The sequence below is a fragment of the Palaemon carinicauda genome, chromosome 18 (assembly GCF_036898095.1).
Source record: "Palaemon carinicauda isolate YSFRI2023 chromosome 18, ASM3689809v2, whole genome shotgun sequence".
In the NCBI taxonomy this organism is placed as follows: domain Eukaryota; kingdom Metazoa; phylum Arthropoda; class Malacostraca; order Decapoda; family Palaemonidae; genus Palaemon; species Palaemon carinicauda.
Window position 1 is genome coordinate 15,150,403 of NC_090742.1, and position 24,931 is coordinate 15,175,333.

At 40.2% G+C, this 24,931-nt stretch overlaps 3 protein-coding genes across 4 annotated transcripts in view; 1 reads left to right on the forward strand and 2 right to left on the reverse strand.

The window, feature by feature from the left end:
- The window catches only part of LOC137657970 (mitochondrial Rho GTPase-like), a 54,846-nt gene extending 51,889 nt beyond the window's left edge, over nt 1-2,957 (forward strand). Inside the window, exon 7 of the mRNA XM_068392691.1 lies at nt 2,463-2,957. Coding sequence (XP_068248792.1) covers nt 2,463-2,589 — 127 coding nt within the window. The 3' untranslated portion in view covers nt 2,590-2,957. The remainder of the gene's footprint in view (nt 1-2,462) is intronic.
- ssp6 (short spindle 6) overlaps nt 1-24,931 on the reverse strand; it is a 363,586-nt gene that overhangs the window by 143,399 nt on the left and 195,256 nt on the right. The gene's annotated exons all lie outside the window — the stretch shown is intronic.
- LOC137656981 (ionotropic receptor 93a-like) lies at nt 15,930-23,338 on the reverse strand. The gene is made up of 8 exons (XM_068391328.1): nt 23,158-23,338; nt 21,308-21,439; nt 20,772-20,952; nt 19,743-19,979; nt 18,737-19,002; nt 18,427-18,564; nt 17,550-17,736; nt 15,930-16,319 (listed from the first exon to the last, which is right to left on the reverse strand). Exons 1-8 carry the CDS (start codon nt 23,205-23,207, stop codon nt 16,065-16,067), a joined length of 1,446 nt encoding a protein of 481 aa, XP_068247429.1. The 5' UTR covers nt 23,208-23,338; the 3' UTR covers nt 15,930-16,064.

Sequence of the window (24,931 nt, forward strand, 5' to 3'; positions counted from 1 at the left end):
ACATTGCAAATTATCTCTCTCACTCTCTCTCTCTCTCTCTCTCTCTCTCTCTCTCTCTCTCTCTCTCTCTCTCTCTCTCTCTCTCTCTCTCTCTCTCTCTCTCTCACAATGATTGGGTAAATGAGTAACTAAGGTAATATAATATTGTTTTACAATTGTTTAGTAAATGCAAAACAATCTTATTAAGCAAGACTTAAGATAATAGAGGGTCATTACTATGTATCCAGATGTTTCATTACTCACAAGTCTTACGATCATATGAGTGAAATTAACCCTAAACCCACCTCCCTGACCATTAGTCCAGTGTTTTTTTATGGTACAACATCAGCTCCTCTCCCATCTGTGTTGGTTTTCTTTCTGTCCTCTTATCAGTAATCTTCAGACTAAATTGACTCTTCTTATTTTTTATTTGTGAAATTTATTGCCTTTCCACCACAGCCTTTTCCTGCTGTAGAAAATCAGTCTTGAATTTTATTCTTTTTACTAAACTGTATTAACTTTGATTTTGAGATCACCTCTTAGTGTGTATCCCATCACCTTGTCACATTTCATGTCCCTTGGATACAGTTTCAACCAATTTCTTCAATATTCCCATTCAAGCTTCATTATTTTTTAATGAAAATATACTTGACCCTATTGCTTCCTTCAATATTCTGGAGTGTGTAAGTTAACTCTTTTGTTTTGGACTTGGAGACCACATGGTTCAGCTTGGTAAATTTACTTAAAAATAGGTTTATTGTTTAGATGGATGCTATCAATTTTTACTTCATCTCAGTTTTTCGATTTATTTGATAGATTAGATGTGTACTGAGAAGAGGGTGAACATCAGCCACTAGCACATTATTCATTCCAGCTATAACATGTCCACTGGGTAAAATTTTTGGGAGTTCATCATTCATTACTTGGATAGGCTTGACTTTTTGCAAGCCTGTCCTATGTTGATATTCATATTTTATCTCTCCTTAATCTTCTCTTTGAAAGCCAACTATCAGATGATTCTTGATCCTTTCAAAACAGTGAATTGCTAAATCTTCTTATCCATTCCCTCTGAAAGTGGAGTTTGTGGTGTGTAAATATGAAATGGACCTGACTGGAGGTTATTAACCTTGAATCTTGATGTTTACATAATGTGTGACTATCTTGAGCAGTAATTATGAATTATTTTGTTTTCCTTTAAGTTTACGGTAGGGACAGGACTTGGGTTTTTTTTCAGGTGACAGACTGGTTATGGAATTATGATGTCGTGTGACCAGAAATTTCCCTACCTGTAACTACAAATTCTTCTTGTATTCCTCTGATGACTATAGTAGGGGAAGGACTGTATGGGATAAACACATCTGTTAGTTTGTATGAGGTAAATGGGGTGCTCTGAACATTGTGTGGTGCCTCAAAACTACAATTGCTTTTGTCATCATTTGAGATATTTTCAGTTGCAAAGAATTTTTGTTCTTACAGAATCTGAAATGAATAGTAGTATTAAAATGTGTACACCACTAATTGTATGTAAGATGCTAATACCAGGTGTACTAACTCAAAGGGGACCGGCACAGCAGCATCTCTCAATCTTTAGAGTTATACAGATCTACCCTCTTGCTTATCAAAACATTACCCAACCTTGAACATTGGTGCACGGCCTCTATAATGTCTTATCAACATCCAGAAGAGCATCTTGTACTTCTATTTCTACCAAATCTGTATTGCCTGCCCTACTTATTACTTCCATTGTCATTAGAGTAAGATTTCATAATAAAAGGATGCTTAATGAAGGGGTTTTTCAGCTTTTCTTCAACCCTAAGCACAACCACATTATAGTACCTCCGTTCCTGTTTGCTTTCATCTATCTCGCTATCCAGCCTCTTGACGATTATTCTAATTGTACTTCACTGCTGATTACCCTACCCATTCTTGATGCTCAAATTACAGTATAGTGGTGATTAATATTCTAAGAATATGGGGTGTAGGAAAATTACAGATGACTTTTCCTGGATGTGTCATAGATTTAAATAAATTATTAGTATAACCTAATGAGATGGTAACCCACAGTTTTAACGTATCTGTGTGCTTTATATATTAAAAGCTGTTGGACTTCAAAATTTTAGCTACACATTTAAAAATGGAACTCGATCCAATTATATGTTTTATGCGGCTACTTATTAAGGGAAATATTACTTCGTCTGAGTTTCATTCATTTAACAAGAAAATGTTTCTTGACATTCAAAAATGTGTTATGCATGAGTGTTTGTTCTTGTTTTCTTTATACATTTAGAAAATGTGTGAAATTGATACCAAACATTTTAATTTTAAGTCATGAAGTTCGTGACTGTTGGAAGAATTTATCCTTGAATATTATTGAATTTCAAAGATGTTATACTGTACTTTTCAATAGCAACAGGTCAGTAAGTTGTCATTACTCAATGAATATACCCAAAGCATTTCTGTAAAAATTGCTCTATATCTTTTAGGCACATCAAGCAGCTCGGTATCGTTGTTGGGGAACACAGCGCATGGCTCAAGGTTGGACTAGGAGTTGCTGCAATCGCAGCCTTTGCTCTCCTCCTCGCTCGAGCATTCCGATCTGTCGATAGATAGTCACAACTGCGGTTGGTTTAGGGATAACTATTTTAATAAAACATTGATACAGTGCTAATATGACAGTGAAAATAAATTGTAACTTTAGTATTTGTCCTCTCCAGTTTTATTTTATTCCATCTTTCATTACCGTACAATAATGTTCTCTTAAAAAAGTATTCATTGGCATTAGTACACATAATCTCAAGCTGATACAGATATATTTGATGGTCCATTTGTGTATTGTAAATAGAATAATTAACATTATATTTGTAATTGTAAATATTAGAATGGGTCAATGCTCCTCTTGAAATAAAGTGTTATTTTCACACTTTCAAACTACATGATGATGGAATTTTTCATAATGAAAAATAAAATTATTTACAAAATCGGTATTTTTTATTTAAGGTTGTAGCATTGCTTTCCTCAATGCTTTGTCCTTTGGCAGATTCCAGACAATTCTATCTTTTCCTCCTTTTATATTCTTTTTATGTATATTTCAATTCTTAGTTTATAAAGGCTTATGTTTTTTTTTTTTTTTTTCTTTGAAGTGTACTGTAAACATTACTGAAATTAACATGCGGTGATTCCTTGGCAGTTAGCTGCTAATTTATTATTTTACTTTATGCTTGATCCCACCCAGCTGTCATACTTTATTATATGAGTACAGTAAATCAGTTTCAATTCCCCAAAATAGGTTGATTTATGATAAATGTCCAGAGCGCAACTATTTTATATTTTTCCTTTTTATGTATATTGCCATTCTTAGTTTACAAATGCTTGTGTTCATTTTTATTTTCCACTTCAGTATTGTCAAGTCCCAAATCTTTGAAGTTTACTGTAAACGATACTGAAGTTAACATTTGGTGTTTCCTTGGCAGTTAGCTCCTAATTCATTTTACTTTTTTATGCCTGATCCCACCCACTGTCATAATTTTTCATATGAGTACAGTACAGTACATCAGTTTTAGTTCCACAAAACAGGTTGATTTATGATAAATATACAGAGCACAATTATTTTGTATTTAGAATCAAGATCAGTATTTTTTTTTTTTTTTTTTTTTATGACATTATAACCATTGTCTGGTATAATATTTTTTATAAAAAATTTATAATAGCTTGATTCCACCTTCCTTGTCACAGTTTTACTTCAGACCTTTTTTTGTCAAGTGAAGTGTGACTATCATGTTGCATGTTTCACTTGTACAGTATGTGGGTAAGATTCCAGGCATCAGAATCAATTGTGAAATGGGTTTTTACCCTCAGTGATCAGTTTATGCCCACCTTTAAGGAAACATCCCTCTAATAGAAGGCTGATCCTCTCTTGAATCTCCTCCCATACTGATTAAAATGAAATAAGACTGGCAAATGCTAAGAAGCGCATCTCTTGTAGCTGTCGATGTCAACATTTTTATATTCTTCTGGATAAACTGATAATTATACCTGTAATAACATGCATGTAGATCATAACACAATTTTGTAAGTAATTGGATTGATAGGAAAAAAATAAATAGGTGGATATCTGCTCGTGTTTTACGAGCTGGTAATTTATGGTGAACTAATTATGCTGTTCTAAAAGGATATGGACAACTGAAGACAATATAAAGAATTTCACTATTTAGTAATGAAAATATTTTTATGGAAGTGGAACCTGCATATTGGAGTCTTACTGTATGGAGATATTGAAACATTTCATTAGGCATCCTAGTTTACTCCCAAAGAGAAATGACCCCTGATACTATTTGACAGATTTGAGTTAAAATAATGTTCAGTACAGTACATATGTGTTTTTGTAATGAAATATTTGTTTCCACTTTCTAAAAAAATTTTGCTTGGTGTATAGGAAATGTCACAGATGGAGGTAATTAGAGTTTGAATCTTAGTGCTTAGAGTTGTGATGGGATAATCGGTTACATCAAAATGTAAGTACACCTAAGATTTATCATATTAATATATCAATACAGTAGTTGAATTATCCTTTAGGGATGGTCCATGCATTTCAGGGATGTGTTTGTATGACCTACAAATCTATGTATATACTGTACAGTACTGTACTAGGCATTGGTCTCAGCACCAGGTTATATAGCTTAAATCCAACTCTGTCGACTGATCAAAAGTTTGATTACAATGTAACTGTTTTTTAGTGCCTCATTTCCATCAAGTTAGCTGGATTATGGTTATACCATACAGTACTTCAATAATTTACATCATCCATTGAGGTGGATTGGGGAGAACAAAGTCTTTTGTAAATAAACGACCCAAATGATGAAATACAAGTCGAAGCTTTTTGGATCATGGTATATCTGAAATGTAGAATTTTTATTACATTCATAATTTGGATAATTTAAGGAAGGGACTGTGGAAGGGGTACTTTTGGAAGTCGAATCTACTGTAGGAGATTTGGGTATCCTTAAGTACAAAGCTAATGAACACAAAGTAAGATACAGTAATAATGTTAATATAAATCAATTGAGGCTAAAGAAAAATTTCCTGTGCATTTTCTCAGCCAAAAAATAATGTAGTGATATTTTGAACACAAATTGTCATGAAATTCTTGTTTTTCTATCAAAGGAACTATATTCTGTAGGTAAAGATAACAGAAACTGAAATAATTTCAAGTAAATCTCTCCTAAATGACAATATTATGAGTGAAGTAAGGGAGATTAATTAGTAATATCTTAAAACTTAGAAATTATTCAGGGACTGCTCTAAAGTACTAATGTATCGCTACTGTTTTTCTCTTCAAGAAACCAAGTTATATGATGAAACGCAGGATCTTTCCTTGTCAAGAGTTTAATATTATAATGGGTATGTCTGTAGTAGGAGTAATTCTAGTTAGTGGTGGGAGCAGTAGTTATATTTTTTACAAATTTAAATTTGTTTGATTGTACGTTAGTTCTGTGCTAAACTTATCTGAAGAGGTTGAAAGAAGTGTCAGAAATTTCTAGATAGTTATTCTTAGTTATTGATATTCTGTGCTTAGATAATGTTATGATTTGTCACTGATGATCAAGGGGAAAATTACCTCAGGGTGTTTGAAATAAAACCAAGAAACATGCTTCCTTATTTTATTAGTGGTAGTTCATAGATCATATGTAATCTATGATATGCACCATTGACTGATATATTTACTACATATTTTGATATTTTGTGAAAAGAATATTTGTGCTAAACGTAAAACTTATTCATTTCGAAATGGATAATTCTTGTTAGCGTACACAGTATTGTAATTATGTTCTTTTCAATAAATTTCTTGTTTATTCATATTTTAAATGTAATCGATAAGATTGAACATGCTATTTAATGTTTACATTGTGGAAAATTAGCCTGCATGACTTACGGTTTTTCATACCCTTTAAAAGCTCATAATTTCAGGAAGTATGACAATTTCAGAAGTTTGTATGAAAATTAGTTTGCTTAACAAGGAAGGAATAACTTAAATTTTTTTTTACATAAATAACAATAGATCCTGTTAATGAAGGAATTGTTATTTAGTCCTAACAGCACTTTACCAATTTAAAGTTCAGAATTAATTTTAGGGTGTTTGGCAAGTAAGGATTTCAAATGAATTTTTACGTAGATATCTCGGAATTATATGTGAGATTTTATATCCTTGTAATAAAATCACCTACCTATTAGGATTAATTTTGTATAAAATCAATTTTAGTAATAACAAAATTACAATAATCCCTCGCCATATTGTTGTTCACCTATCGCTCTTTCAGTACAGTGGCAGATATTAATACAGTATATATGTAAATCTATATTGCAGACACCATTTTAAATCACAGGTTTCTGAAGGCAGCCGATTTTTTTCAGATTTAGATTTGTTATTTTAAATAGTAATTTATGGGAGTAAATAACAATAAAGTAAATTACAGTAATAAATAAAAATACAGAAATTTGGTTTAGGAGCAAGCATGCAATGTACTGTACTGTATACAGTTTGTTTAGCTTGTCGAGATTAAGAAAATGTGTGGTGTGCTGTAGATAATAAAGAATCTTGCTTCCATATGGAAAACAAAACACGGGGACCGGAGGGCTTGTGGCCTAGCTTGCCCAGATGTTTTCATACAAGGCACATTATGACCGATAGAGGAGACATGACCAATTGGAGCATCACAGTATACTGGTTGCTATCTGGCTATTAGACCACAGGATCATTCTTAAGTATTCCACGCCGTCCAGTTTGCTTCTACATGTACCTGCGTGACATCGCTCTGTGTGTATCTGTTTGTGTAGTGTTCCTTAACATTTTGGCCAGAATTTTGAATTGGTTTCAAGCCCTGCAATGCCAGCTAAACATTCTACACCTAATGTTTCTGGCAGTGAACCCAATCATCAGAAGATGCTTACTATAGCGGAGAAGATAAAACTTCTCAACATGCTTAAGGAAGAGAGAAGCTATGCGTGCATAAGCTGCCAGTACGTCATCAACTAATCTATCATTCGCTACATCAACAGGACCAAAAGAATCTAAAGACGATGGCAAATGTCACTTTTAACAAGACAGCTAAAAGGGTGGTACCTTCGCTTAATAAGGCTATCGTAAGGATGGAGTTTACATAACTTCAAGGGTGAGTGTTCAGGTTTTAATTTTTTCATTTATGTATGTGTAGGGATATGTCTACAGTAAAAGTAAATCTTTCTTACTTATTTTACTTTAATTGCTACTTTTCTGGTCCCATACACCAGGAGAACCCCACTCTCAGCAGGACCTCCCCTGTCGTTTTACCGTGTTCGTTCAGAGTATTTATCGTTTCAGATTACGTATTGTTTACAAAGGATATTCTTCTGTTTTTTTGGCGTAAATTTTATTTTATATATTCAAAGCTTATTACACTAATTCTTTTTAACATTTTGAAAGTTGAGTAACTTTTATGGATAACTTGAAGTGTTTTACAAGTACATATATAATGCTTTTATATGAGTGTTAGGAGTACTGTATTTATAAAAGTTTAAATTCCTAAAAAAAAAAAAAAAAAAAGGGAAAAAATATTCAGTAGACTTCTGTATCTACTTCGCAGTTTTTCAGCTACGGCGGGATGTTGGGGGCCCACTGGAACAGAACACCCGTGATAGCCAAGGGGTTACTATATTGGGATCAGATATCCTGTAGTCTAAAGTAAATTCTGAGAAAACTTGAAGCTGTCCTGTCTTGTTTCTCTTCTTGTGTTGTTAAAGTTTTTATAGTTTATAAAGGAGATATTTATTTTAATGTTGTTACTCTTTTTGAATTTTTATTTGTTCCGTAACCGAAATACAAACCACGCTATTTACAAAGGGTATTACTTTTAGCGTAGCTGAAATGGCGAGCCATTAGAATTTAACGAGGGTGTATTACCCCCGCGCTAGTTAGCGGGGGGGTAGGGGAGTGGTAGCTAGCTACCCCTCCTCCCCCTCACACACAGGTGAATACTCACTTTTCACTTTTGGCTCGGACTGTGACAGACGTCTCTGTCTTGGTCCTCGCTTGGCAGCCATTGTCTGTTTTGTCTTTACTTAATCGCTTACTTTTCTTTTACTCAATATATATGTAAACATGTTTTCATGTTTGTATATATATTTGAGTATAGAAATAAGTAAGTTTCCTTTTCAGATGTGTGTGTGTAGTGTACGATATCTACGTGGAGGCCTCGGCAGTTAGGCCACCACGGCCTAATTTTATGGGTTGCGATCGAGTTTGACTTCGGTCTTTCTCTCTCTCTCTTGAGGTCGTTCACCCTTTTACTATGTTTTACTACGCCCTTGTAGCTTCCTTCCCGTGTGGGTGGGGTTGCTACGCCGTACATTTTGTCTCAATTAGTTTATGAATCTAATTGTAGTTGTTAATTTTTCAGCTTGTAGAACGATTCCTTTCGGGGTTTTCGTTTTTTCTTTAGTGTTCATTCATTTTTAAATTACATAATTACATAGTTACATAATTATAATTGTTATAATTCTGTTTTGGTTACAGCTCTCCTTCCGCGAGTGTAAGTGGTTGTGAGGGCACGTGCCTGTTGTGTAATTCTTGTTCCTTTTCCTCGGGATTCCTCTTCGGAGCCTTCCCGGGGGAATGAATGTGTACTAATATTATTTGTTTTTTTTTTTTTACAGTTACCGATCTAGTTCGTTTCTGTAATATAGCAACGGTGTGAGCTGTCTGGTTGAGTCCTGGGGATTCGGCTGTTGCTGCCTCCCCCCTTGTATTGTCGTCAGGGGCGTGTCTCCTTCTACTGGTAGTACTCCCGTGTCGACGGACAGCTCTCCAGTTCATTTTAGAACAGTCAGGAGGCTTGCCTCCTTGGGCGGATAACTTTCCTTCCGAGGGAAGTTTTTTCCTGTCCAGGCTTGAGCTTTTCCTCTTTTGGGGGGTTCTTCTCTTGCCTTTTTTTCGTGCGACTATGCTCTTGGTGCTGAGCGGTCGCACCTGCAGTTTCGCTCAAGGGGCTGGGCAACTGCAGGAGCTCCTCTTCGGAGGATTGCCCCTCTTAGGTCACTGGCTGACCAGTCTCTTCCACGAAGTGTTTCTCTTTCGTTCGCGAGAGAGTACACTCATAGAGACTCCTCTTCGGAGGTTTCTTCTGTTGCTGTTGCTGTTGGCCTCCCTCGCCGTAAGGCCCTCCGTCCGCCTCGTCGTAAGGGCCTCTCATCTCCCTATAAGGGTGCTTGAGGCGCCTTTTTGAATCTCCGTTTGCAGCCTACAACTTCTTTTTCTCGATCTTCCGTCTTGGTGCAGATGGACAGCAGTCTAATCTCGTCTTCCGACGGGCAACGGTCTTCCCGACGGACAACGGTCTTCCCGACGGACAGCGGTCTTCCGACGGACATCAGTCTCCCGGCGGACAACGATCCCTTCGGGGCAAAGGGTTGCCCCCACGGGGGTTCTTCCCTTGCGTGTCAGGGTTTCCCTGCGCGCCCTTCTGTTCGTCAGCGCTCTCCTGTTCGTCAGCGCTTTCAAGATGATCTTCCCTGTGGTTCCTGTTACGTGCCCTGTGCGCCCACGTTCGCCCTCGCGATCTAGAACTTCGGTTCAGGTCGGGGTCAAGGACTCTTCTTCTTTGCGCAGGCTTCCACGCGTAGCCTTCTGCTCGTCAGCGATCATCAGCTCGTCAGCGATCATCAGCTCGTCAGCGATCATCAGCTCGCCAGCGATCGTCAGCTCGTCAGCGATCATCAGCTCGCCAGCGATCTCCAGATCGCCCACGTGTGTTACAGCTGGCACGCCAACGTTCTCCAACACTTCTGAAGGAACATGGTTCGCCAGCTACTAGCTCAACTGCGGATGCTGATCGCCATCGCGCGACCCTCAACTGCAGATGCTGACCGCCATCGCGCGACCCTCAACTGCAGATGCTGACCGCCATCGCGCGACCCTCAACTGCAGATGCTGACCGCCATCGCGCGACCCTCAACTGCAGATGCTGACCGCCATCGCGCGACCCTCAACTGCAGATGCTGACCGCCATCGCGCGACCCTCAACTGCAGCTGCTGACCGCCATCGCGCGACCCTCAACTGCAGATGCTGACCGCCATCGCGCGACCCTCAACTGCAGATGCTGACCGCCATCGCGCGACCCTCAACTGCAGATGCTGCTCGCCATCGCACAACCCTGAACGATTGCCCGCTTACGCATGCTGCTCCTCATCGCACCACCCTGAACGATCGCCCTCCTGCAGATGCTGATCACCATCGCACCCTTTCACGCGATCATTCACCTGCGCATGCTGCTCGCCATCGCACAACCCTGAACGATTGCCCGCTTACGCATGCTGCTCCTCATCGCACAACCCTGAACGATCGCCCTCCTGCAGATGCTGATCACCATCGCACCCTTTCACGCGATCATTCACCTGCGCATGCTGCTCGCCATCGCACAACCCTGAACGATAGCCCGCTTACGCATGCTGCTCCTCATCGCACAACCCTGAACGCTCGCCCTCTTGCGGATGCTGATCACCATCGCACCCTATCACGCGATCATTCACCTACACATGCTGCTCGCCATCGCTTACCGCCAGCGATCTTCTTCACCTACGCGGCAGCACGATCCCTCGCCGTCACGCCCATTCCCCTGCGCGCCCGCGCGATCGCTCGCCTGCGCGCCCGCGCGATCGCTCGCCTGCGCGCCCCGCGCGATCGCTCACCTGCGCGCCCGCGCGATCGCTCGCCTGCGCGCCCGCGCGATCGCTCGCCTGCGCGCCCGCGCGATCGCTCGCCTGCGCGCCCGCGCGATCGCTCGCCGGCGCGCCCGCGCGATCGCTCGCCGGCGCGCCCGCGCGACCGCTCGCCGGCGCGCCCGCGCGACCGCTCGCCGGCGCGCCCCGCGCGACCGCTCGCCTGCGCGCCCGCGCGACCACTCGCCTGCGCGCCCGCGCGACCATTCGCCTTTGCGCGACCGTTCGCCCTCGCGCGACCATAGTTCGCGGCGAATTCCACAGCTGGTGGTAGCAGCAGGGACGCGTGCTCCTAGGCGGCACTCGGGATCACCTCCATCCAAGCACAGGTTGGTAGTGCAGGACGAAGACAGGTCAGTACAGCATTCTTCCCACCTTCTTTTCAGGCAGGAACCGTCGTGTCCTCTCCAAAGGATCGCCCGATCCCTTTCACCTTAGCGAGGATTTCGGACTCTGTGTCCTTGGAGCAGCAGACATGGTTTGATCCGCTGGCACGGGCGTTAATGAGGGTTATGAAACCAGCACTCACCGGCCAGGGTAACAAACCAGCGGCTGTCTCTCCTACGCTGAAGAGAAAGAGAGGAGTGGACTTCGTGGTGACTTCCCCCAGGGCGAAGTTGGTTCCCAAGAGGTCGGTCTCGAGGGTCCCCTCTCCTGCACGAGTACTCTCTCCTTCTCCCGCCCTGGAAGGATTTTTGGCGGGGGGGCTTTCCGTTGAAGATTTCTCCATCGGACAAGGGGTGACTGCTTACCTCTTCCTCTGGGAGCTTACCAGGTTCTTTCCCTCCTCGGTTACGGCCCGAGGTTTGGTTCAAGGAAGCTACAGGAAGATCAAGGGTACTTTCCTCCTCTCGAGCTCAGGCACCTTGGCCTTTCGTCGTTAAGTATCTACTTGCGGACAAGCTCGATGTTTTACCATCTGGACGCACTGACTGAAGGCTTCCTTCGGGTGTCTCATCTGTGGAGTTCAACGACCTCAGACACCCTTCCATCCTTGAGAAGAGTTTTGTCTTTGCCCAAGGACAGAGACTTAAACATCTGCTGTGCGGAGTAAATCGACTTCCGGTTTCACTCCTCCAAGGCGCTTTCTTCCAGACTCTGCAGGGCTCCAGCTCCCTTTTCTTTCAACCACGTCGGCCTAAGTTATCGGCTACGACAACTGGGACAAGGTGTCCAATTGCAGTTTCCTCCTGTCAGGAACAGATGGCACGGGAGACTCCCCCGGGGGGGCATAGTCCTAAAAGGAGTTCACGAACTCTAGGATTGCAGGTTTTTTCGCTGGGAGGATGCTTAAGGTTACTCATCCGAATGACAGCTTCCCGATGCCCATTCCCGCACAATCTCTGTGAGTAGCCAAGGATATCGCGCCTGCCGTCTCTGTCAGCGAATTCAGTGTCTCTGAACCTCTATGCCATAGCATCAGCAGAGTTGCCCGGTTGGGCAGAATGATCCATACCTTAGGCGAAGGTCTTCCTTAGGATCATCGACGGCTTCACCCCCGGCCCCCTCAGTCGATCCTTTCTTGTAAGGAAGGATCTGAGAGGGGATGTCCATAGTCGACCTCTCAGCCCTGATCAAGTTTGTCGAACAAACTTCGGCCAGCGTAGACCAGCAGAATCGATCAGACTGGTAACGAGGCGACAGGACTCCTTTAACCCTGGATCGGAAGGACGGGTACTTTCAGTTTCCATTCCATCCATCTTCCAGGGTGCTCGTCGAATTCAGCCTAAACTGCAAGTATTCCTGCTTATGATGCAGTGTGGCTATCCCGCCGTGGCATAGCAGGTTTGTTTCCCCAGAGAACTCTCCCTGCCTTCCTCTTGGCCGCTCAGGTGCAGACTTCCGCCTCCTCTGCTGTTTGGAGGGCTGGTCAACTCCGGTAGGCTCGGGTTTCGACCTTCTTCAGCGCCGGGAAAAGCTTCCGAATGCTGACCATGAGTGTGGGCTCATGGTATTTTGCTTGGAGCCTTCTCTTCCTCTGCCTCAACATCTGGAGTATCTGGCCATGATATTGAGCCAACCGCCTTACCACGTTGGAAACCCCGCTTCTCGTCCGTCCAGCGAGGTTAAGCAACGTCGGCACTTGGATGGGTGACCACCTGGGGACGCCAGATTCTGTTACCACATCCTCCGAGCCTTCCTTTCGGTTGACTGTGGCAAGACTGAGGAGAGTCGCAGTACCTGTTCTCAGTCAAGCAGAGTTTTCAGCCCTACCTTGGAACGTTTCCTAGTTCTTCTTTCCTCATTGACCCGTTTATAGTCCGAACGGTCGCCTCAGGATAAGTTCCATGTGGGGCGATCCAAGTTCCGGTGGCTTCAGGCAATGTTTAACCGGACTCCCTGGCCCTATGGGACCAGCGGAACTATTAAACCTGCAATGGGTGTTGACCTATGGAGCCTCTTGATGGTAGTGGATATTCTCGTCCTTTCCCCACATTCTTGATGCGGTTCTCGGACTCGTCAAAGGAAAGGGGGGGGGCATGTTCCGGTCCAGGCCTATGGTCAAGACCTGAAGGATACCTCTCCATCATTCAGGCAGGCTTAAGGGCCTTAGTCTGGCCCCTCTTCAGTCCTACCGCTCCTGCCAAGTCGCCCCGTTGCGTGTCGACTTCATGCTAACCAGCAGGGGACGCATTTTCACACCTTCACATCTTGCAGTAGAGATACCGGGATGATTGAGATTCTCTCAATTCCACCATCGGCTCTCTCATTCCAGGCAGGGGAATGTTTCTCTCAGACTATCCAAGCAGAGCCTCATAGAGAGAGTGTACCTAGGGGTCTTTGACCTTGGGTAACCAGCAAGTGCTGATCTGGGGGACCTGATCGCGACAGCTTGGAACCTCAAGCTTCCGCTAGTTTTCCCCCCAGTCTCAGACCCCGAGACTCTGGCAAGATGCATTCCGGTGATGGTGGGACAACTTCGACGCCTGCGTCTTCCCTCCTTTTTGTCTGCGGACAATGGGTCTCAACAAAACCAGGTTGTCTGTCAACCTTTCAATGGGAGAGCTCCACTGGGACTATGCGCAGAACGGTTTCTGGACCCTCTGCTTCCCCTGACGGAACTCCCGGGAGAGCTTCTCCCACGGCGCAGGCTACTCAAGCAACCACACTGCGACATCTCTCCCGAACCGGGGCGTCGCTTCGGCTTCATGCCTGGAGACACTACGCTTCCTCCTCTAGAAGAGACAACCCGCTACAGTCGCGGTACGGAGGTCGCGTCATCTGCGATAGTCATCCACAGGGGTCTCCCAGGCAAAGTGAAGAGTCTAAGGTGGTTGGTGCCGTGGGAGATATACCTCTTCCCGTGAGGCCTCTTCTCCAGCAATAACGGTCTTATTGCCTTTCGGCGGGAGGAAACTCCTTTCCGCTCTTGGCAATGAAGCCTGTCGCTCAGCCTTTCCCTGACCTTCAGGCTTAAAGGAATAACTTTTTCCTGCCCGCTGGATCTATTCTCGCTCATGCGAAGCTACGATCGTCCCTGCCCTAGTCGGAGGAAGACCTCCAACTTGGAGCATGGCTCGGACTTTTAGTCCTTTAAGAGATCTTCTCAAGACCCTTTTACGACAGGCCTCGGATTGTATTCCGCCTTGGGTCTTCTGCTCACTCTGGCCACGGCCAGTGTGTAAGCAATCTTCTTGGTCTCTTACTACTCCCCCCCTTTCTAAGGAAGAGGGGAAGGCAACATTCAGGCTCGCTCCTGAGTTGTTGGCTAGACTCAGAATCTGAGGGTCCCGACCCTTCGGTCCGATTCATTCAAGATTTTGAGTCTCCATTCTGTGTCTGATGTCCCAAGACCTTCTCTTTCTTGCCAGTACAGGAATCGAGAGGTTAGCGCTGGGAACAGCTGCAGTTTGGCCTCAGTTGCAGCCGATTTGGGAACACAAGGAGGACATGGGGGGAGAGTCACCAGTATACCTCTTCAGCCCGGACTCAAGGACATTCATCTCGACCTGTCTTCAGACCCTCCCCCGTCACGTCTCCCTACAGCACGATGTTGGATACATCGCAACGTCCCTCGCCTTCGAGTAATACTACTCTGTGACGCAGGTGCTACAAGCTGGAGTCTGGAAGCGTCTGATGACCTTCGCAGCCCGCTTCCTGCAGGGCGTGACCCACAGGAGTCTCGATACGTTTTCTATCGCTCTGTGGTGGCTACACAACAGCTGGTCTAACCTCAGGCTCCTTTTTGGACAGGTAGCAGAAGGTTGAGGGCATTGTTATCAGGTTTTAGTCTGCATGAACGAAAGAAGTATGTCTGGCCCTTACTTCTTTCTTCATCATCCCCTCTACGGGGAAGCAGCATCCTGGTCTCTGCATAGCTGACCTCGAACCTCTGCAGGTAAACCATGCTTCCTTGTGTTCCGAGTATTGAGTCAATACTGTCGCGTCCCCCATACCCTGACGAGGTGGTATTGGGAACGTCCTAACCCAGAGTTCCTTCTGGAACTCCAGGTCAACTGCCTAGGACGGGTCACACTTCTTCCTTCACACACAAGCTTACGTAGGCCACATGGTTCCTTGCGGTGCAAGGAACTTGTGAGGTGCAGGGACTCCTTTTCTCGAGTGCGACTCACTCGGATTCTGAGTCCCCGGGTAAAGCCAAAGCCAGTATGGCTGGGGACTTTCCACCCTTCCTAAGGGATAAGTCACCCTTTGTAAATAGCGTGGTTTGTATTTCGGTTACGGAACAAATGACAAATTCGAAGATAATTTGTATTTTTCCTAACCATACAAACCTTAGCTATTTACACATATTTGCCCGCCAGCCCTGTCCCCCAAGACAAGTCCTACCTCTAAGTGAAAGTGAGTATTCACCTGTGTGTGAGGGGGAGGAGGGGTAGCTAGCTACCACTCCCCTACCCCCCCGCTAACTAGCGCGGGGGTAATACACCCTCGTTAAATTCTAATGGCTCGCCATTTCAGCTACGCTAAAAGTAATACCCTTTGTAAATAGCTAAGGTTTGTATGGTTAGGAAAAATACAAATTATCTTCGAATTTGTCATTTCTCCTTGTTTCCTTTCCTCACTTGGCTATTTTCCCTGTTGGAGCCGCTGGGCTTATAGCATCCTACTTTTCCAACTAGGGTTGTAGCTTAGCAAGTAATAATAATAATAATAATGATATATTTTTGTTGTAAAATATGTACACACCAGAAATTTATGTTAAACAACAGAGGAAAACTAAAAATTCAAAGGATTGAAACACTTATGGTTGAGTGGCATACATCAATACTAATGTAGTAAAAGATTAAAGAACTCAGATCTTGAGTGTAGAACTAACAAGTCATACTAATAGTCAGAAATTGAGTTACACCATAAAATCATCTTTAGAAAAATTTTACCGTTTGATATAGTAAGACATAGCATATTCTGAGGCAAAGGCAACGATAGCTAAGCTGTGACCTATTACCAGCAGCATGAGAGGTCCTTGCACATGTACAAGAGTTAGAGCCATGGTAGTTTTTTCAGTGTCTGTTTGGAGATCAGTTTTCCCTTCTAGCGTCATCATTTCTTGCTTTTCCCGCAGTCTACGTCTTGTTTCGCTTTTCGTTTCCTCGATCAGCTGTTCGCTCCAGTGCTCATAAAGACCTGCCTGTGATTAAAAGTAAATAGATGATATTCTTGGGGTTTATCAAAACAAAATATGTTCGATTTTATTTGTGACACTGCAGTATATTAAATTGGCAGAACAAATAGTTTTTAAACCTATTATTTTGCTAGGAATTTTAATTTAATTGTTGTCCTTGCATTTTAGATATGGTATAGGAAATAAATCAGGGGGGAGTAATCTATGAAAGTTTGAAGTTATGGTAATGAAAATGTGTAAATATGTTGATAAGGTATAATCAGTGTAAAGAAGAGCCTTTATCATCATTATATTCTTATAAAATTCAACATATGTCAAGTAACGAGATTATGCAAGCCATACCCTAATACTGTATAATAATACAGTAGAATCACTTGCTATGAAGTTAAGTACCAAAAGAGAGTAGTACAGTATAAGAAAGGCCCTCGTTATCAACTCGCATCGTTTTGAGAGTATCTCCAACATATTATTAAGAAAAATCTTTATTAACTTCTGACATATGCATTGTAAATAAAAAATTTTCAAGCCCACTGAGAACTAGTTCTCATGAGTACAGCTGTAATATATGTTCTCTGATGACAGAGGGAAAAAAGTGTAATGCTGTGGCTGAGTGAGGAACATAGTGTCACTCAGTTTCCAGAAGTATGCCTTTCATTAAGATTCCCAAGTGTTAGGCAGACAAAGATGGCAGTGCTTTGAAGAAAAGGGAAAATGGAAACACATCAATGAACATCGGCCACATACTGCAACCAAGCTGTTCTAGTGGCAAACCAACCACAGAAGTGAAGGTAAAGAATTGTATTTTTATCTTTCTTTTCCATTTTATTAATTTATATGTATATTTACAGTATATCCTTCATATGTGTTTTTAGTCCTAGTTTAATTTTCATGTCACGATTTTTTTATGTCTTATTTAATGACTTTACTACTGCCTTTGCATGGGTGAGTGACTTTGGTGCTTACATATTTAGGTGTGTTCCGACTTCCATCAAAACTAAATTTACTACACATCATAAGAACAGATCTCCATCTTAAGTTGAGTACTTTCTGTAATCATAAACTGTAAGTGTATTTATAGCTGCTTGTTTTAAGGTCTTATAGATTTTAAGTGAATCACCACATTTAAAGGAGGTTAAATTCCTAGGGTTCTCTTGTGTAAACAACGAAACATACTTTACAGTACTTTAACCTGAAGATGAATTATGAGAATTAGTAATACTACAGGTGACAACTTACCTCAAGCACAGCTATAAGACCTCTGTTGATGGTTTTTGCATATGGAGAGTCGTGTGGTAAAGGCCAAGCAGATTTCCCCGGTAAGACACCGTCTCGCCCAACGTAAAGTTTTGTAGAGCCATCAATCCGAGTGTGGAATTGTGCAATGTAGTGCTCTTGATAACGTCGGGTATCCAAGTGACCTTGCCTGAAAGAAAAATGGAAATTTAACACCAATTCTCAGATCCTTAATAAGTCCCCTTACTCAAGAATTTCATTCCTTCCAAGAGGTGGGATCTTTAGTTGTTAAGTTCTCTTCAGTTCCAGTATAACTTAAGCTTAAAGCTCATTACCCCTAACCCATACTCTCCATTATTTTTCCAGCTGTCTTGGTAACATAAGTTGGGTATCCTACACATGCATCAAGAATTCTTACAGCTATTTCTAAAGAATAAGATTTAAAAGAAGTCAAGTAATTTGTGATGTGTTTTGCACCTATTCAAAGAAAAATTCATTACACACACATAGGTCCCTGTCTTGGAAGTTCTTATCTAAGGGACTTGGTATATTATTCCTATTACAAGATTCATATCTAGTACTGCACTATGCCTTATCAGTTGGCAAAAAATAATTTATTCTAATGCTCTGAAAATCTTTTGTTATTTACTGTTTTCTTGGACCTCGGAATCCTGAAAGGCAGTCTAGACTTACTGAATTAAGAGCTGTAAAGAAATATTTATAAATTGGTCTGGATGATCTGCCTGAGACAGCAAGATATTGGGATCCTTAGGCAACTGTAGTGAAGGCCCTTAGCATCTCGCAACATTAGAGACATTAGTTACTAAGAAATATGAATATTACGATCAAACAGTGGAGATTGAAGTTCACTTCTGCATACCTTCTTTGAAGAGCTTGTTCTTGGCCTTCGTGGACTGAAGGCACAATATGCATGAGGTTTGCAAGTTTGATGAAGTCTGCAGAATCTGACTGGCTGAAAAATGCTTTGAAGTCTTTCCCATATGGTGGCATAGTTATCCTAATAAAAAGGTGAGTGACAGAGGTTTAAACTTCTTGCTTTTAGTAAACCCATTATATTTAAATGTCTCTGTCAAGGAAAGTTCCTTCAATAAGGTCAAATCAATTGTTATACAAAAATATACTGTACTTGATTAGGTTATTTTACAGTCAATAAATTTACTGTAGTGTACCTTTCAGCCACTCTTAGTAGTTCCTTCAAATTCTCAGGTCGTGGAGGATACTTTGGAAGAGTAAGATAAGCAATCAGGTTTCCACGGAAAGCTGTGCCTAAGATGAAAGCAAAAACCATCCAGGACCCAATTAAAACTCTCCGCGACTGACTCTTCGGAAGACTGTGAGATAAGCTCTGACCCAAAAGTGTTCCCACCATTTCTTGAATGGCTGTTGCTGTGTCTAGTTTACCATTTACCTCCAAAGAGTGGGAAACCCGAACAAACTGGAATTTTGAGGATTAGCATGCAATTTTCACTAAAGTAAGTCTCATGAAAGCAGTGATAGTTTTTGGTATTTTAGAAAGTAAATATTCAAGATTATTTATTAATTGATAACGAAGTACTGTAGTAAGTTTATTTTTTTATAATTTAGAATTTTAGTACAGTAATGTAATAAAAACAGAACTCAGATATGTCTGGTGAGAAGATTGATCAATTAAAGCAAAATGCAAAAATGAATTTACTATAGGATTAGGAAAAACAAGAATGCATGCATATGCAATGCTCTGAGTTATCATGTTAGGTACAAGCATTTAATACTGTGATTGGAAAGCATAAATCAAAGCACCTAGAATAGGAAGTCAATAAGATTTACCACAGTCAAAACAAAGATTTAATATTCTTTTGGTCCGAGTTGATAGCCAAGATATTCAGCTACATTTTGACATGAACTTCATGAAATTCTGTGAGTGATTTTGAAGATATGGTATTCTGAATGTTGCAAAACTTTGAAGAGAATTTTCCTAATTATTAAGTCTGGCACTTATGCTTATATTCTAAACATATCGATTGTCAAGTAAGGAACACAAACTATGACAAATTAAAATTAATTCAAAAACAGAAAAAATGACATCACTTGCATGTTTCAGATACCTTATAGTGTAATAACTCTTATAGAATAACTATATGCAGATACAAGCGATTGTATAGAAGAGTATGTATGGCTCTGAAAAACAAAACTTACCATGGATACTAATACCACCATTATAATGATCAATGCAACGATTGAGATCCAAACTTTAGGGCTGAGTGGGTAATAAAGACTTTGCCACTGTGGTTTAACCTCTGGCTTAGCAAAGCTAAAGTCGACAGAACTGTACTCGTAGATAGAGGAGTAATCAAACCTCTTCAAACGCATAGGTAGAACAGCGTGGAAGACTGAAGCTATAAAAGATTCTCGAATTTCGACTTTATCAAGTACCTGTAGGAAAATATCTTTTATTTAATGAATTTTGTATGTTACATTAATATTTACGTAATTGTTAAAGTTTGAGGCTTTATGTTTTATATCAGTGCAATTTTATGATTCCTGTGGTGAGTCAGCCTCCTATGTTTGCTTGCTATACTCCTATATATTGCAGGCCTTATTGTGATTAAAGAGGCTTAGGTTGAAAATAAGGTAAAAGTAGTAAGTCTCCGACATGGGAAATATCAAAGACATGAACTTGTGAGCAATAAATTGAAAATTATTAAAATAAGTCCGGAATCAAATACATAACTCCTTTTGTAAAAACATTTTATTATGCACTAATAAATTTGTACCCTTGTAGCTCGCTAGCAATGGTAAGATTGGGCGTAGGGTGGTTATGAGCTGGGTTATGTTGGACATTAGAACTTTTCAACCAGAGAACTCACTCGTGGAACCCATTTCCTATCTAGGGGATTTACTATATACTATTGACTTTGGATACCAGTAGTTTATTTAGAGTTTTTTATTGTAGAGTTTACTGTAAGGGACTTGTTGATGATCACATTTTGACTATTCAGAAGGTCAGATTCCATTAGAATATCAGAATGATATATAAAATGATGACTTAACTCGTGGTGTATCATATGGTTAGTATAATTAATCAGATCAGATCTTTGTAGTATTTGTTATACTAAGGAGCTCCACAATTATGATAATATGAAATTGCAGTAACCTGATTCATATAAATTCCTGGTGAGTAGCATTGTAACGTATGCTTTCTTTCGATTTAGTATTGACACTCACCTCGCCCCAATTCTTTGTCGGTACTACGTATATTGTAAAGTTGTGTGCTTTTGCTATGGCATCCAGAAGGTAAAAGTCAGTCCCGGAATAGGTGACACCAGAGTTGCTTCCTTGAGACTTCCTCTCGTCCCAAAAAGGAGGGAAAGGAAGAGCCGTGACTGGTACGGGAAATCCAAAGAAACTGGTTTAAGGGGAAAAGGAAGAACAATTGAAATGGTTGATATATGAATATTTTTGAAGATATTAATTTTGTCTTTTCCCCTACCACATAATTACTGAAGAATGTGTGGCACCCTAACAGTACCAGTCAAACTCGGCAGAGAGAGGACAAGTCCCCTTTTGTTCCTTGTTTGATGCGGCAACCCCCCCCCCCCAATAAAAAAAAAAAAAAAAAGATGGGGCAAGTGCTTTTGTAAATAGATAGAATAGTGTATACTCAAGTTATCTATTACACATCTTAAAGGTATAAATGAAGCTATCTGTGGCCATAAGTTATACTAGTAAATTTTTATAAATGGAAGAAAGAATTTACTCACTTGTTGAATTTTGGAGGAAACATAGGAAGGTCGGAGGTGAGAGAGAATCCTTTTCTCTTTCTCCAGGTGGCCAATCTATAGACCTGATCCCTTCCAACTGATGAGTAAGGCAGGTGAGAATAGAGACTACACCTGAAAATTATAACAGTAAATGTTTGCGGTTAGTTTACCTTAAAATGTAGAAGTTAGTACATTGCCACAACAATAGTTTTGTATAATTTAGAATATTGAATATTTCCACCATTTATGCAAAAATAGGCTATTTAAAAGAAATTATTTGAGGAAATTCTTTCCTCTTCGTAGGTTAAATCTTTAAGGTTACAAAATCCATTTTTGGTATTAATTTACAAAGGTCACTACATTGTTGCAACTCTGATGCCCCCATAGGCACCCAACACTGCGGTAATTTGCCAAAATTTATAAATCCTATCCTATCCCCAAGGGAGTTACTGTCGTCAGTGATCCATATGCAATGAACTGTAAGCACTATGTAATGGTCTTTAAGGGGTCCCTTCACTCTCTACCTACAACCACTTTTTAACCTTTTACTTAAGGCTACCTTTCCTCACATATCCTTCCATCTTGTTGTCCAACTTCTTTAAACTTTTACTTCATATTAGAGTTTTCCTCAGTAACTCTGTAGGGCTGAATGGCCTCCCTGCCCTATTAGAATTCCATACATACAACCGGAAGAGAGTTATGATTAAAATTAAAGGTTTTATAATTATATATAAAGATATTCCAATAACAAGTAGAAAGAGCAATCAGATATTTCAGACATCCGCCAATGAAGATTGTCAACATTTTAATGAACCCTACGGTCCAAGCTCTCCCTCTTTCACATGTTGACCCTGAATTAATCTATAGGCAATTTCTTTCAACGAGGCGCATTTGCACCGACTCGCAGCGGTGCTCTTTTAGCTCGGAAAAGTTTCCTGTTCGCTGATTGGTTAGAATTATCTTATCCAACCAATCAACGATCAGAAAACTTTTCCGAACTAAAAGGGCCCCGTTGCGAGTCGGTGCAAATCTGCCTCGTTAAAAAAATTGACTATAGTGAATAATAAAAATTCTGGATCTGGATCACTGTCGAAATCTAATCGCTTCTAAGTCATCACACTAATGAAATTGTGAAATTCTCATACAAATTCATTCGTAACTTGTTGAGTTAGTCTGGCGATAAATAAACATACAGGCAGAGGTGAAAACAACCACCTTGGAGAAATGGTGATTCAGTATATTATGAGAGAGAGAGAGAGAGAGAGAGAGAGAGAGAGAGAGAGAGAGAGAGAGAGAGAGAGAGAGAGTCTTTAACAAAGGAACATATCCAGTACATATGACGTCGTAAATATGTTTGTCGAAACCAGTATTTCATGAAATATCATAAGATGAGTTTAATTCTATTTCAAGACCAGAATCGTCTAAATACCACATTATATATATATATATATATATATATATATATATATATATATATATATATATATATATATATATATATATATATATATATATATATATATATATATATATATATATATATATATATATATATATATATATATATATACACACACACACACACACACACACACACACATATATATATATATATATATATATATATATATATATATATATATATATATATATATATATATATATATATATATATATATATATATATATATATATATATATAGATAGATAGATAGATAGATAGATATAAATTAAAACGAAAGACTTCAAAATAATGAGTAGCAGAACTAAATAAAAATCGTGAGATTTCCTTTTTATAGTGTACGTTTTACTACAAACTGAAAATTTTAAAAGCGAAATGAAATAATTACCTCACATCGTCACCATCGCCCTCGACATTAAGTATCATAGAATTCATCATGGTAAATGTCCAAAAACTCCTGAGGATCTTCTCGATCGTTGATTGGTCCGTGCGAGTAACCGCTAATAATCGAGTATCCGACCCCACGAGACGTTTGTTCAAGGACCACTTAGAAAAGGACAATAAGAATGAAGAACTCTCACTGGCCACGACCACAACACTTGTCCAGGAAAGTTTACGTTGCTGAAAAAAAATAGGTGAAATTAATATTCTTCGGTCGGCTAAGTGCCTCTGATTGACATGGTGCGCAAATAGAGTTGGTATATCTAATAAAAGATATTGCAACAATAAATGTATAAGCGATAGAATTGTTATCTTGTCTACAGTACCTGTTAATAAAAAGGAAATTGTTGACGAGTATGCTATAGATTGTTTTTAATGTTCTAAATTTCTCAAACTGCAGTTACAAACTTATCTTAACAAGCGAATGAAAATTATTAATCTACTGTATATCTTCTGTAAGAAAACCAAAGATTATTCGATAAAATCACTAGAGAAGCTCCTAATGAAAATTATTTTCGTAGAATTTAAGTTAAGTGTCGCTTTTAAAATTAATTGTCTAAACATAAACACCCAAATGGCTCAAAACTAATTACAATAACACTGCTAAATTGGCTAATATTTGGGTCGTTCATTCAGTATACAGATTCAGAAGAAGTAGTAGTACAAATACAGACAGTCTGAGAGGCGGAAAGTTGAGTTTCCTCTACCAAGACAAATTATATTTGTGTCGCAAATTCTAAGTGAAACTGATCTAGATACTCATAAATGTAGAGATTAAACAACTGTTCCAAGTGGTAGCAAAGATGAAATATTGTTATTTCGTAATTCTTTAGTTAGATAAGAGCCTTGGTGTCCTGTAGCTAAATGGGTGCTGCGGACGATTCAGTATTCTGAACTGTTATCATTTTCAAAGGAACAAATTTAACATTTGTGTGATTTTACGAGAGTTAATAAACGAAAGAAATCCCTGAAAATAACAACGAAGGCACTGATAGTAATATTACAGGTAAAAAGCTAGAGAACATTAAACTGTAAGCTATATTCTATTAAAACCCCATTTCGGTTAAGCTCCACTAACCAGAGCTTTTAATGGTATGCGCATAATACTCAATATTGATTCTAAATACGAGTGATGTATGTGGATCCCATTCTATCAAAAATCAGCTAAATAAATCTGGATTGACTGAACAGATTTATCCCGCCGATCCCCAAAAGTATGAGATCATTTAAGACACGTGTTCCATTTCTCTACAGTTCATAAGACGAGTTAATTGCATATCAAGACTGTAAAACTACTGAGTAGAATATTTCATTTTTCCTTGTTTCCTTTCCTCACTGGGCTATTTTCCTTGTTGGAGCCCCTGGGCTTATAGCATCCTGCTTTTCCAACTAGGGTTGTAGATTAGCAAGTAGTAATAATAGGTAGGCTACACTTGCTTTTACATTAATTTGCTCTGTATCTTACTGTACTAACGCTCTCTTTTTCTTTCATCTTGCTGTTAGACTTAACATTTTCTTCATTCCGTCAGTGCAAGGTTTTCATACATAAACTTCAGCGATGAATGGCCTCGCAGTCCCCAGCGCTAGGTTGTATAACTCACTTCATAAATCAAAATCTAAGGACTGAATAGTATTCGCACAAAAAGGGAATTTAGCGACAATGCTTCGGAGATACGGTATAATCTTTCAGTGATAATTGCGTTGAAATATAATGAAACATT

Bases quoted from the DNA above. Each gene is read 5' to 3' on its own strand.
- LOC137656981 (XM_068391328.1), bottom strand. From the start codon at position 23,207: ATGATGAATTCTATGATACTTAATGTCGAGGGCGATGGTGACGATGTG. The intron at 19,980-20,771 runs GTGAGTGTCAAT...ATTTTCCTACAG, and splicing joins CGACAAAGAATTGGGGCGAG to GTACTTGATAAAGTCGAAAT. The intron at 19,003-19,742 runs GTAAGTTTTGTT...TCAAAATTCCAG, and splicing joins TGGTGGTATTAGTATCCATG to TTTGTTCGGGTTTCCCACTC.